This window comes from Eleutherodactylus coqui, chromosome 3 (genome assembly GCF_035609145.1).
Source record: "Eleutherodactylus coqui strain aEleCoq1 chromosome 3, aEleCoq1.hap1, whole genome shotgun sequence".
Taxonomy (NCBI): domain Eukaryota; kingdom Metazoa; phylum Chordata; class Amphibia; order Anura; family Eleutherodactylidae; genus Eleutherodactylus; species Eleutherodactylus coqui.
In genome coordinates, this window is record NC_089839.1 from 229241902 (window position 1) to 229255294 (window position 13393).

The 13393-nt window shown below is 50.1% G+C and overlaps 1 protein-coding gene across 1 annotated transcript in view; it reads left to right on the forward strand.

Annotated features, from left to right (window-relative positions):
• The window catches only part of KBTBD12 (kelch repeat and BTB domain containing 12), a 112099-nt gene that overhangs the window by 34119 nt on the left and 64587 nt on the right, over nucleotides 1-13393 (forward strand). Inside the window, exon 4 of the mRNA XM_066597043.1 lies at nucleotides 3819-3969. Coding sequence (XP_066453140.1) covers nucleotides 3819-3969 — 151 coding nt within the window. The remainder of the gene's footprint in view (nucleotides 1-3818; nucleotides 3970-13393) is intronic.

Below are 13393 nucleotides of genomic sequence, written 5' to 3' on the forward strand. Positions count from 1 at the left end.
GCCCCTACTGCCATTTCTGTCCTCCCTCCTTCTGACCAAGATTGGAGGACTGGGGGCACCATAACCGTAATTTTAGCTCACTTACCTATAACAAAACATATACTTACACCTTCTTGCTGTAAACGTGGGTTGGCCACAGCTTTATTAAATATATTTCAAAACATCTACTTTAACTTAAAGGGGTTGTCTCACGGCAGCAAGTGGGGTTATACACTTCTGTATGGCCATATTAATGCACTTTGTAATGTACATCGTGCATTAAATATGAGCCATACAGAAGTTATTCACTTACCTGCTCCGTTGCTAGCGTCCCCGTCGCCATGGATCCTTCTAATTCTGATGTCTTCTTGCTTTTTTAGACGCGCTTGCGCTGTGCGGTCTTCTCCCCTTCTGCTCGGTCCAGGCACGAGCGGCGTTCTGGCTCCGCCCCCTTCTAAGCGTCATCGCGTAGCTCCGCCCCGTCACGTGTCCCGATTCCAGCCAATCAGGAGGCTGGAATCGGCAATGGAACGCACAGAGCCCATGGTGCACCATGGGAGAAGACCCGCGGTGCACCATGGGAGAAAACCGCAGTGCATCCCTGGGAAAGGACCGGCGGCCATCTTGGGAGAAGATTTTTTAAAGTCCTTATTTTGTCGGATCGGTAAGTAGCAAGCGGCTTAAAAACCGCTTTACTTTGCTATTTTATGCCAGGGGGGTGACAGGGGGAATGGGGTAAGGTAAAATTTTGAGGTTTGCCGCGAGACAACCCCTTTAATTTAACTTAATTTAACTTTCTTCTGACTAAAACCTTCCCATGCCGTAAACTGCTGAACTTTAAAACCTTAACGGCCCACAGGACGTTCGTAAGCCCTTGTATCTTCCTTGGGCCTGAAAACCTTCCTTTACGCCGTAGCCCGCATGGGAAGCTCCCGGCCTACAATCACCAGCTGTGACAACTTCCATGAAAATGTCCTAATTCCGAAAACAAGTCCTCTTTTGCCCGTACCCAACCGGACGGGTGGGCGGGCGTCTTCTCTGCTGCGTCCTTCTTCTTCCTTGCCCTGGCCGTTCTGCTCCTTCCCGCTCTCAGCTCACCTCCTTCCTGTCTTAGCTCCGCCCCCTCTCTCCTAAGCTCACTATTAACTCTTTCCTCCCCTGCCCCCAGTCCCACGCCACCTCATTATGCATTTTGCGGCATACAAGGAGGAGGTGCGGTACTCCGTAGCAAACAAAAGCCCAGAAACCTGCACTCATCATGGCATCCCAGAAAGGTCTGCACCTGGGTTTTCAGATCATACTGCAACATCCTATAGGGAGACCCCTGACACCTGACATACATGGAGAGCATGGAGAGCTGGGAGGGTATACTGCTGGCTTGTCACGGCGGTACTTACCATGCTCCATACCGGAGGGATACACGCAGCCAAGGCCTGGGTAGCGCTGCAGCCTACCCCGGACACGGCTAGGATAGGGATGCCCAATAACTGGAGAGAACAGGGAAACATTTGTCATAGTGATGCCCCCGTTCCAACACTCCCACCGGTATGACCATTGGCGGTTAAGTAATTCAGCCAAAGAGTTCTTTAGTACCACGGGTCTCTAGGAACGGTCAGAGCCTGGCATAAATTTTACTTAAATAAAGGATAAACTATACAAGGTAATTCAATTGTAGACTTTACAGTGCAGTCAAATGAATAGACTTCAGAGATTAGTACCTCCACACGGCTCCCATAGGCTCAAAGATGCACGTGTGTGAACAGAAATTATTATCTTGTAGTACCTTCACCAAGCCTGGGAGTCGCATGGGTGTTACAAACAAAGGGTGTACCTCAGATGGCAGCGTTGGAAAATCAGAAGAGATAAATAGGGTATTAGTGTACCTTGACGCCACCGGAAGCTAGGGGTTTGACAGGAGGAATGCCCCTCTCACACCCCTAGCTCGCGATAGGGTAAAGGCACAAAAGGTCCTAGCTGCAGACTGCACATTGATTAATGGGTGCCTGTGAGGTACTGAGGGGTGTGCTAGTGGATGGTCGCTACGTTGCCCCTAGGTTCCGTTATTATGCCTAGTGGGGCTGTTTGAGACATGAAAATCCAGGAGTGCAATGTAATCTCCAGCAAGTAGCTGCTGGAGGTCTTTTCTTTAAAAGTCTTTGGGCCTGGACTTTTGGAATGGATGACAGGTTGGTAGTGGGGCCATCCATTCCTCTTCCTCCACTCCAGGTTATGTGCAAGGTCAATCAGCACAGGTGCTGAGGCTGGGCCAGGAAGAGGTATATATAAATAGCAGTGTGCACTGACACAGAGAGACTGGATGGCTGCTGGACCCAGGCAGCCTGAGATACCTGCTGGAGGTAAAAGCCCTGCTGTGTGGTGCACCTGCTGAACGTGACCTGTACAGGCAGGGACTTCCTATTATCCCAATGCTGGACTGTTGTTTTCTTGCCTGAAGCTAAGGCTGGATTTGTTTTGATTTTCTGGACTGAAATAAACGCAGGTCACACCTGTACTTAGACTTTATCCACTTGTCTAAATCTCTGACTGCCGCAAGCCCGCACTCTACCGAGCTCTCTTCCCACAGTGCCCTGCAGCCTAAGGCTGACGGTTACTTCGGTTCTTAGCCTTACATTATGAGGTGTCAATGCTGCCATGTAACCGCTTTTACATGGCAGCATTCACATGTAATAATGTAAGGCTAAGAACCGAAGTAAGCATCAGGCTAATGCTGCAGGGCACCCATTAATTAATGTGCATGCAGTGTGCAGCATTCGGTGTAAGCGCACCGTCCGTTCCCGTCTGTCGGTCGGCCGAGTGCTACATTCTCCCAGCTCTTGCAGCCTCTGTGCTGGCTGACAGCCGCTTCCCCCGATGTTGGCGCTGGCCGTGCATGTGGTCCACCTCCATCGGGAGAGGCTGTCGTCCGGCACCTCCGTGATGTCTCGCAGCCGCTCCCCCGCTCCCAATGTGGTCTGGCGCTGTAGGAGACGGGCATCCGGCACATGTGTCTGCTGTGTGACGGCTGTCACCTTTTCTCCCATGCTCTGCACTCCCAATGTGGTCCGGCGCCGTGGGAGACTGCCATCCGGCGCTTGTGCCTGTGGGTGCCGGCTGTCACATTTCTACCAGCCGCCGTCCGGTCCTGGTGAGCGGTCACCGCTCCTAAGGCAATGGCCCTCCGCAGCTACGATTCCCTACTGCCTTCCGGGACCTCGAGGATCACCACATGTGCAGCCAATCGCTTTCAGGGGACATGAACCCCCTGTCAATCTTGACTCCACCAGGACTTCCTGGATACCCTGGATCTTGAAGAGCTCTTCAAAAACACTGCATACTCCACAGCTGCACTAACTATTCTGCTGGTGGAGTCACTGTGTGCATACATTACTTATCCTATACTGATCTTGAATTACATTTTGTATTATACTTCAGAGCTGCACTCACTATTCTGCTGCTGGTGGAGTCACTGTGTACATGCATTACTTATCTTGTACTGATCCTGAGTTACATCTTATATTCTACTATAGAGCTGCACTCACTATTCTGCTGGTGGAGTCACTGTGTACATATATTACTTATCCTGTACTATTCCTGAGTTACATCCTGTATTATACTCCAGAGCTGCACTCACTATTCTGCTGCTGGTGAAGTCACTATGTACATACATTACTTATCCTGTATTATACTTCAGAGCTGCACTCATTATTCTGCTGGTGGAAGCAATGTGTACATAAATTACTTATCCTGTACTGTTCCGCAGTTCCATCCTGTATTATACTCCAGAGCTGCACTCACTATCTTGCTGGTGGACTCTCTGATTTATATTTATATCTAAACAGATGGATCACCCTGATGATGAGCCCGATCGTCTGAGTAATAGGATGTTGCAGTATGACCCCGTCTCTGATAAATGGAAACTACTGGCTCCAATGAAGTATTCCAAGTATCGATTCAGCACTGCTGTGGTTAATGGTGAAATCTTTGTATTGGGTAAGTGTATGAGGAGCAGGGGCAGTCTGACCAGTTGAGCACTGACCATGGACCCATGAGTAGAAACAGCGCCATGCCTGTCCACTGATTCTGTCTGGTACTGCAGCTATCACGTTCGCCCAGAGCGTAAGACGCACCACACCCAGGAAGAATGTAAGCTTGTGCTCACACAAGGAGCCAACAGTGGAACAGAGTAAAATTTTATATAATCTAAACAAAAAGATTAAGAAACAACCTCACCCTGACTATTAGGACAGGAACCGCCCTACCTGAAAGTGAGGTCAGGGACGTAGCATTAACGCAGAGGTGTAACGTGAAGCTCCTGGGCCCCAATGCAAAACCTGTAACAGGACCCCCGAATGCTTTATTCATAGTACTAGGCTCCCTATATGGAGAAGAGAGCCCTTATGGGCCCCCTGAGGCTTCTTGGCCTGGGTGCAACCACATTCCCTATAGTTACTCCAGTGAGTGAGGTTATCGCCTTGATAAAGGCGGCACCATGTCTAGTGCCTCAGCCACTAACTCTAACTTAAAGAAGGAAAACACTAATGAACACTTAGTGCCATACCAGACACAACCAGTGGACAGGTGGGGCACTACTTGTGGAACCAAGCAGCCCAGTCTTCTAATCCGGTACAACCTGTAAGTTCACATGAAGGTCTCCTGTATTCTCTCTTCTCCCCTCCTGTTCGGAGATGCCTCTGGCAGGAGATTTATGTCTGGAAGGAAAGTTCTAGTTCTTCTTTGCAGCCAATAAACACTTAAATTATTTACAAAAACATGTTCCCTTTAAGCGATGGCTGCGCTAATTACACCCCCTCGAACTATACATCCTCTCCCGTCTGTGTATAGTCACACTTCCTGCTCCCCAACCATTAACACGATATAGACGCAGCGTGGCTTGTGTCACGCATCGCTGAGCCTCCCAGTCAAGTGCAGAGTGAAGGACGTTCTGCCAGCCGAGGCCCTAATGGAGCTGAATATAACATGAGGTGCTGCTGGTGTGCGGGAGTAAGACGGCAGATTCGCTTTACCCGTCTGACACGGATGAATACTCAGGACTTGAATCTCTTTTCATCAGCCTCTTATATTTGGGTCTTCAAATTATGTGCTGATTAATTGCTTCATACATTTTCATAGTGGTTGGAGCTTCATTTTTCTGATACAGAGCTCCAAATCCCATGCTCAGACGTAAATGTAAAAGATAACACGCTGCCTGCAGCTGCCACTAGGGGGAGCTCCTGAGCGTACTATATGCGGTGTTATAGAGTGCTATGTAAAATCAGTATGCAGTGAGCTTCAGTTTTGGGCCCTTTTCTTTTTAATACTTATTAATGCTCTGGTAGAAGGATTGTGCAGTAAAATATCTATATTTACAGATGACACAATATTATGTAAAGATATTAACACAAGAGAGGACGCAAGAGGATCTGGATAAGTTGCGGGCAGAAAAGTGGCAAATGAGGTCTACCACTGATAACTGTAAGGTTATGCACATGGGCAGAGGAAATGCATGTCACCATTACACACTAAATGGGAAACCACTGGGGAACACTGACATGGAAAAGGACTTGGGGATTTTAGTTAAAGGGGTTGTCTCGCGGCAGCAAGTGGGTCTATACACTTCTGCATGGCCATAATAATGCACTTTGTAATATACATCGTGCATTAAATATGAGCCATACAGAAGTTATTCACTTACCTGCTCCGTTGCTGGCGTCCCCGTCGCCATGGTTCCGTCTAATTTCGGTGTCTTCTTGCCTTTTTAGACGCGCTTGCGCAGATCCGTCTTCTCCCTTCGGCTCCGCTCGGCAGCATCGGCATTTTGGCTCCGCCCCCTTGTACGCATCATCGCGTAGCTCCGCCCCATATGTGCCAGTTCCAGTCTCCTGATTGGCTGGAATCGGCACATGCCGGGGGCGGAGCTACGCGATGATGCGTGCAAGGGGGCGGAGCCAAAATGCCGATGCTGCCGAGCAGAGCCGAAGGGAGAAGAAGGGAGAAGACGGATCTGCGCAAGCGCGTCTAAAAAGGCAAGAAGACACCGAAATTAGACGGAACCATGGCGACGGGGACGCTAGCAACGGAGCAGGTAAGTGAATAACTTCTGTATGGCTCATATTTAATGCACGATGTATATTACAAAGTGCATTAATATGGCCATACAGAAGTGTATAACCCCACTTGCTGCCGCGAGACAACCCCTTTAACTGTAAATTTAACAGGAGCAGCCAGTGTCAGGCAGCTTCTGCCAAGGCTAATAGGATCAGGGGGTGGGTACTGGTGCAACTTGTCTTCACCGGAACTATGGGTGGAGACATGGGTATGTGGAGGTAGAGTTGTACTGAATGCCCACAGCTGTTGATTGGCTAGTTCCGGCTTCAGCACCACCTGCTCCATCCATCCACATATCTGCCAGCGGTGCTGATGTGACAGCGGTGACAGCTTCAGGGCTGCCGGTTCCATGCATCCACGCATCATACTGCCGTGGCCACTTCTGCGCCGCCAGCTCCATGCAGCTCAACGCTTCTAACAGATGTGCCTGTTTCAGAGCCGCCGGCGCCATGCATGCACGCTTCTGACAGCAGTGCCGGCTTCACCGCCGTGGCCACCATCCATCCAGCTATGTCCTCACGGGGCTGGATTTTGTTGCCAAACAGGACGGGAGCACTGCCTGTAGGCGACATGCGAGGTCGAGAATTACAGTGCTGGAGCCCCGAGGGCAGAAGGGGCATCGGCAGGGAAAAGGACACAAGCCATGAGGGGAGATTATGCGAGTATGCCGGGGAGTGGAGCTGCTGGTACACTGGCTGCTAATGTGACATCTGCATCGGGAGTGCAGATGTCAGTGCGACGGGGGCCATAAGGGGGGATGGGAGGCCGCCGCAGGGAACAGTGACCTAGGCGCTATGAGCGATAGATGGGAGGCAGCCGCAGGGAACAGTGACCTAGGCGCTATGAGCGATAGATGGGAGGCAGCCGCAGGGAACAGTGACCTAGGCGCTATGAGCGATAGATGGGAGGCAGCCGCAGGGAACAGTGACCTAGGCGCTATGAGCGATAGATGGGAGGTAGCCGCAGGGAACAGTGACCTAGGCGCTATGAGCGATAGATGGGAGGCAGCCGCAGGGAACAGTGACCTAGGCGCTAGGAGCGATAGATGGGAGGCAGCCGCAGGGAACAGTGACCTAGGCGCTAGAAGCGATAGATAGGTGGCAGCCGTAGGGAACAGTGACCTAGGCACTAGGAGCGATAGATGGGAGGCAGTCGCAGGGAACAGTGACCTAGGCGCTAGGAGCGATAGATGGGAGGAAGCCGCAGGGAACAATGACCTAGACGCTAGGAGTTATAGATGGGAGGCAGCCGCAGGGAACAGTGACCTAGGCGCTATGAGCGATAAGATGGGAAGAAGCCGCAGGGAACAGTGACCTAGACGCTAGGAGTGATAGATGGGAGGCAGCCGCAGGGAACAGTGACCCAGGAGCGATAGATGGGAGGCAGCCGCAGGGAACAATGACCTACGAGTGATAGATGGGAGGCAGCCGCAGGGAACAGTGACCTAGGAGCGATAGATGGGAGGCAGCCGCAGGGAACAGTGATCTAGGCGCTAGGAGCGATAGATGGGAGGCAGCCGCAGGGAACAATGACCTAGGCGCTAGGAGCGATAGATGGGAGGCAGCCGCAGGGAACAATGACCTACGAGTGATAGATCGGAGGCAGCCGCAGGTAACAGTGACCTAGGTGCTAGGAGCGATAGATGGGAGCAGCCGCAGGGAACAGTGACCTAGGAGCGATAGATGGGAGGCAGCCGCAGGGAACAGTGACCTAGGTGCTAGGAGCGATAGATGGGAGGCAGCCGCAGGGAACAGTGACCTAGGTGCTAGGAGCGATAGATGGGAGGCAGCCGTAGGGAACAGTGACCTAGACGCTAGGAGCGATAGATGGGAGGCAGCCACAGGCAACAATGACCTAGGCGCTAGGAGCGATAGAGGGGAGGCAGTCGCTGGGAACAGTGACCTAGGAGCTAGGAGCGATAGATGGGAGGCAGCCGCAGGCAACAATGACCTAGGCCAGTGGTGGCGAACCTATGGCACGCGTGCCAGAGGCGGCACGCAGAGCCCTCCCTACTGGCACGCGCCCCATCGGCCGCTCACCACTTGTGAATACCAGCAGGGGCCGCGGCTCCCCTGCCGGCATTCACAAACGCCACTGCTAGCAGCGCTGATCCCGGCACACACTGACTTCAGTGTGCAGCAGGAATCCCTCTCCCCCTGCCCCGACGTCTCCTACTATTTGGTTCCGCCGGGAGGGGGGAGGCGTCCAGCAGCGTGTGTGTCAGAGTGTGTGCCGGGAGCATATTAACACTTTCTTCCCCACTTCTGCAGCAATCAGCAATTCCAAGCAACCTGATTGGTTGTTTGGGTTGGCTGATTCACCAAACAACCAATCAGGTTGCTGGGAATTACCTATTGAGGCAGAAGTGGGGAAGAAAAAGTTAATATGCATGCCGGGACCTGAAGAGAAGCTGAGCTTCCAGGAGGAGGGGGAGGAGGAGGAGGTAAGTATGTGGGTCTCGGGAGGGGCACTGTGGGGTGTCACTACTGCACTGGGGGGCCGCTGGGGGTGTCACTACTGGACTTGGGGGGCCGCTGGGGTGTGTCACTGCTGCACTGGGGGGTGTCACTGCTGCATTGGGGGGCCGCTGGGGGGTGTCACTGCTGCACTGGGGGGCTGCTGTGGGGTGTCACTGCTGCACTGGGGGGCCGCTGGGGGGTGTCACTGCTGCATGGGGGGCCGCTGAGGGGTGTCACTACTGCACTGGGGGGCCGCTGGGGGGTGTCCCTAATGCACTGGGGGCCGCTGGGGGGTGTCACTACTGCACTGGGGGCCCGCTGGGGGGTGTCCCTAATGCACTGGGGGGCCGCTGGGGGGTGTCCCTAATGCACTGGGGGGCTGCTGGGGGATGTTCCTAATGCACTGGGGGCTGCTGGATGGTGTTCCTAATGCACTGGGGGCCGCTGGGTGGATGTCTCTAATGCACTGGGGGGGTCACTATTATCATTGTGGGGAGGGGGACACTATTACCGCTGGGGCCGCTGTGGGGTGATGGTCACTATCACCGCTGGAGCCGCTGTGAGGTGGGGGCCACTATCATCGTTGGGGCCGCTGTGGGGGTCACTATCACCGCTGGGGCCGCTGTGATGTGGGGGTCACTATTATTGCTAGGGGTTGGGCGTCACTATTACTGCTGGGGGTGCTGGGGGGGTGTCACTATTACCGCTGGGGGTGGGGGTCACTATTACTGCTGGGGCTGCTGTGTGGTGGGGGTCACTATTACCGCTGGGGCTGCTGGCGGGGGGGGGGGGTGGTGGTGACTATTACCACTGTTTTATGTTTACATGTTGCAGAAATGGGCAGGGCTGTTTCAAAATAGACAGCGTACAGATTTTGACTGCTTTTTGGATGCGGTAATACTGCAGAATTTTCCACAGTAATTTCCGCTGAGGACATTCTGCAGCATTTCCGCATCCAAAAAGCAGTCAAAATCTGTACGCTGTCTATTGTGAAGCGGCCCTGTCCTTTTTAGAACAACGGAGGTAAAATGATACGTCGTGATAAGCCCCGCCCCCTGACGTGTTGGCACTTTGCGATAAATAAGTGGGTTTTAGGTTGCAGTTTGGGCACTCGGGCTCTAAAAGATTCGCCATCACTGACCTAGGCGCTAGGAGCGATAGATGGGAGGCAGCCACAGGCAACAGTGACCTAGGCGCTAGGAGCGATAGATGGGAGGTAGCCGCAGGGAACAGTGACCTAGGCGCTAGGAGTTATAGATGGGAGGCAGCCGCAGGGAACAGTGACCTCGATTATATCAAATTCCATAACAAAATGTCCTCATTTTTACTCCTGCGCTTTTGTTATCGAATAAAGTACAGCTATGGAATTTAATGTAATCGAGTGCTCCCGATTCGCTCTACTTTGTGGATATATATATATATATATATTTTTTTTTTGCATCGCTGCATTCAAAGTCTCATAACTTTTTTATTTTCCATGGACGGAGCTGTGTGAGGCTGTATGTATGTATTTTGGGGTATATATGGCTCATTTGACCACTTTTAGGGCTTATTCACACAGGCGAGCACAATATTGGGCTGAGAAACACGTCTTTCTATCGTGCATTTTTTCACGGTGATGCAGAGTATTTTTGATTCAAAATCGCATTGCATTCCCGCTGGTAAATTTCCTTAGGCTTTATTCACACGAGCGCATAAACGGCAACGTTTTTACAGCCGACTGATATATGTGTCCTTCTGAGGCATTGGTTTCCAATGCATTCGTTCACCTGGGTAAATATATGGCACGTAAAAACACTGCATGGAACATATGCGTCTGAAATACGTGCCGAAGCATATACGGTGGGCTAAAACATAGTTCTGGAACTATGATTTGCCCGATACACAGCAGCGGCTCCCATAGTCTCTTATAGGAAAAAAAGGGAGGAGGAGGCATTTTAGAAGCGTCCAATGCTACGGAAAGCTTACAGGTGCCTCTATATAGGCATTGGAAGACATCCTGAGTATTTTGGCAGAGCGACGGTTTTCTGGGGTGCAACGTATTCTTTCAGTAAAAATGTCGCTCCAAGTCATGTGAATGGGTGAGAAAACGCTGGCCGTGATCGCGGAAAAACAGCCGTTCATGCAGTTTTACGCCCCGGCCGAGAAAACAAAAAAACACATACAGCTGTGAAAGAGCTGTCTACACACGGGAGAGCTAATTTTTTATCGTCGCATTCCAGGAGCCATAACTTTTCAATTTGGCTTGTTTTTTGCAGGACAAGTTGTATTTTATAATGGCATCATTTTGGGGTATATATAATGTATTGTCTAATTTTTATTAATTTTTTTAGGGGGAAAAAAAGCAATTCTGTTTTGTCTTTAGGATTTCATTTTTACGACATTCAGTATGCAAAATATATAAATGTAATAACAGTATTCTTGTGGTCAGCATGCTTTTGGCTATACCAAGTTTATTAGGTATTCTTTAGGTTTTACTATTTTTGTACACAAAACGGTGTTATATGATTTTTTTGTGCAATGAGTCGTACTTTTCTAATGGTACTATTTGCTGATCCATGCAACGTTTGATCACTTTCTATTCTGTTTATTGTGAGGTGAGATGCGCAAAATTCAAATCTAAGGGCTCATGCCCACGGACGGAGTGGGATATGCCTGCAGATTTACGCCGCAGGAGTACTGCTGTGATAAACAAAAAGTCCCCGCTGGTAATCGTGGAAAAACACGCGTTTTTCTGTGGTCTCCCTTAATACTATATTAATGGAGACCTTCGTTGTGGAAAAATGCTGTGAAATAGAACATGCCGCGATTTTTTTCCTGCAGAGGAAATCCGCAGCAGAATTACGCATGTGAGCACTGACAGGCAGAAAAGCTATTAGATGCAATAAAACCTAATAGCTGCGTTATTTCGCTGCGGGGAACGCGGCAGAAATCCGTCCGTGGGCATTGGCCCTAATTGTCAAAGGCAAAAAATACGCATAGATAATATCCCCTAAAATATAATCTAAATACTTTATTATTCAAAAGGGACAAAGACAACATCAAATGATATTTAAAATAAAGGGGCAAATGGTGGTAGGAAAGAAATGTGACCAGCAGTCAACAATTAGCATCATATGCGTAATTATGCATATATACACCAAGGGCGCTTTCACACGAGCGCTGTTTTAATGCTCAAATAGCCACACTAAAACAACGAAGATATCTGAGCAATAAATTGGGTGAACTAATAGTAGCCGTGAGTACGTCGCGACTGCTATTAGCAAGTATGCCATTCCCCTCCCTCCCCCCGCCCCTTCCCTTTGCTGGCCAGCTCCTACGGGAGTCTATGGGAGCCGGCGGCGCTGTGCCGTCAAAAGATAGGACATATTCTATCTTTTGACGTGCGATTTTCTCGGCGCATCAATAAAACGCTCAACTGAAAGAACCCATAGGAAATAGCGCTCGTGTGAAACTAAAACATAGGCCTGGATGGCCAACTTCCAAAAGCCTTTGTGGAAATTAATAAATCAGCACCACTAAAACCCTATTAAAATCTAACCTATAGCCACCCCGAGATGTTTTGCCTTGCGGCGTTCTGAGGGGGGGGGGGGGGGGGCGAGAAACCAGGACTATAGTGAGATTATATGCAAAATTAGCTATTTTTCCCATGTTTTTGTATTTTTTTTTCATGGTGTGCACTGTGCAGCTTAAATAAAGTACTACCTTTTACAGCCATACCACATATGTGATTTTTTTAATTTATTTTTTACATAGTTAAAGGGGAAAGGTGGACGTATTTATTTTTAAAATGTAAAAAAAAAAAAAATGTAACTTTTTATTTTTGTCCCATTAGGGAACTTGAATATCTGCATCTTTTTTCATTCTTCTAATACACTACTATACATCAGTATAGTAGTGCATTAGAAGAAAACCTGTGAGGTCAGCGACAGGCCAAGCCTCATAGGTCACCGCAACTGGCAGACCCAGAGGCTATAGTCAAGCTATTACATTGCGGGAGTCCAATGGGTGACAGAGGGAACCCCCTTCCTCTGTCTGCCCTTTACATGCCGTGGTCGCACTGACCGTGGCATGTCAAGGGTTAAACAGCATGAATTTAACATCATTTCGGTCCCCGCAATTAGAGTAAGTGCTCAGCTGTCATCCAATAGCCGAGCATCTGCTCCCCCTGGTATGGGAGACCCTTCTGATGCAGCGCCGTCTATTGACAGCGCTGCAGAATACAGACCTTAAACGGCCACAGTCAGAAGACCTATGGGTGGTTGTTAAGGGGTTAAATCCACCTGCGGATCAAAATTCAGAACAGAATTTTTCTATGCTCTGCTGCGAATTGAACTGTCAGCTCTACGCCAGAAGAGTCCGACAGAACTGTGCGAACAAGGCCGAAAACTAAAGAATAGAGATGAGCGAGCGTACTCGTCCGAGCTTGATACTCGTTCGAGTATTAGGGTGTTCGAGATGCTCGTTACTCGAAACGAGTACCATGCGGTGTTCGAGTTACTTTCACTTTCATCTCTGAGATGTTAGCGCGCTTTTCTGGCCAATAGAAAGACAGGGAAGGCATTACAACTTCCCCCTGCGACATTCAAGCCCTATACCACCCCCCTGCAGTGAGTGGCTGGCGAGATCAGGTGTCACCCGAGTATAAAAATCGGCCCCTCCCGCGGCTCGCCACAGATGCATTCTGACATAGTTCAGGGAAAGTGCTGTTGATGCCGGAGCTGCTATAGGGAGAGCGTTAGGAGTGATTTTAGGCTTCAAGAACCCCAACGGTCCTTCTTAGGCCATAGAAATCGCAGATCGCACCTATCTGCGATCTGCGATTCCTGTTCTCTTCTCTATATGCGCTC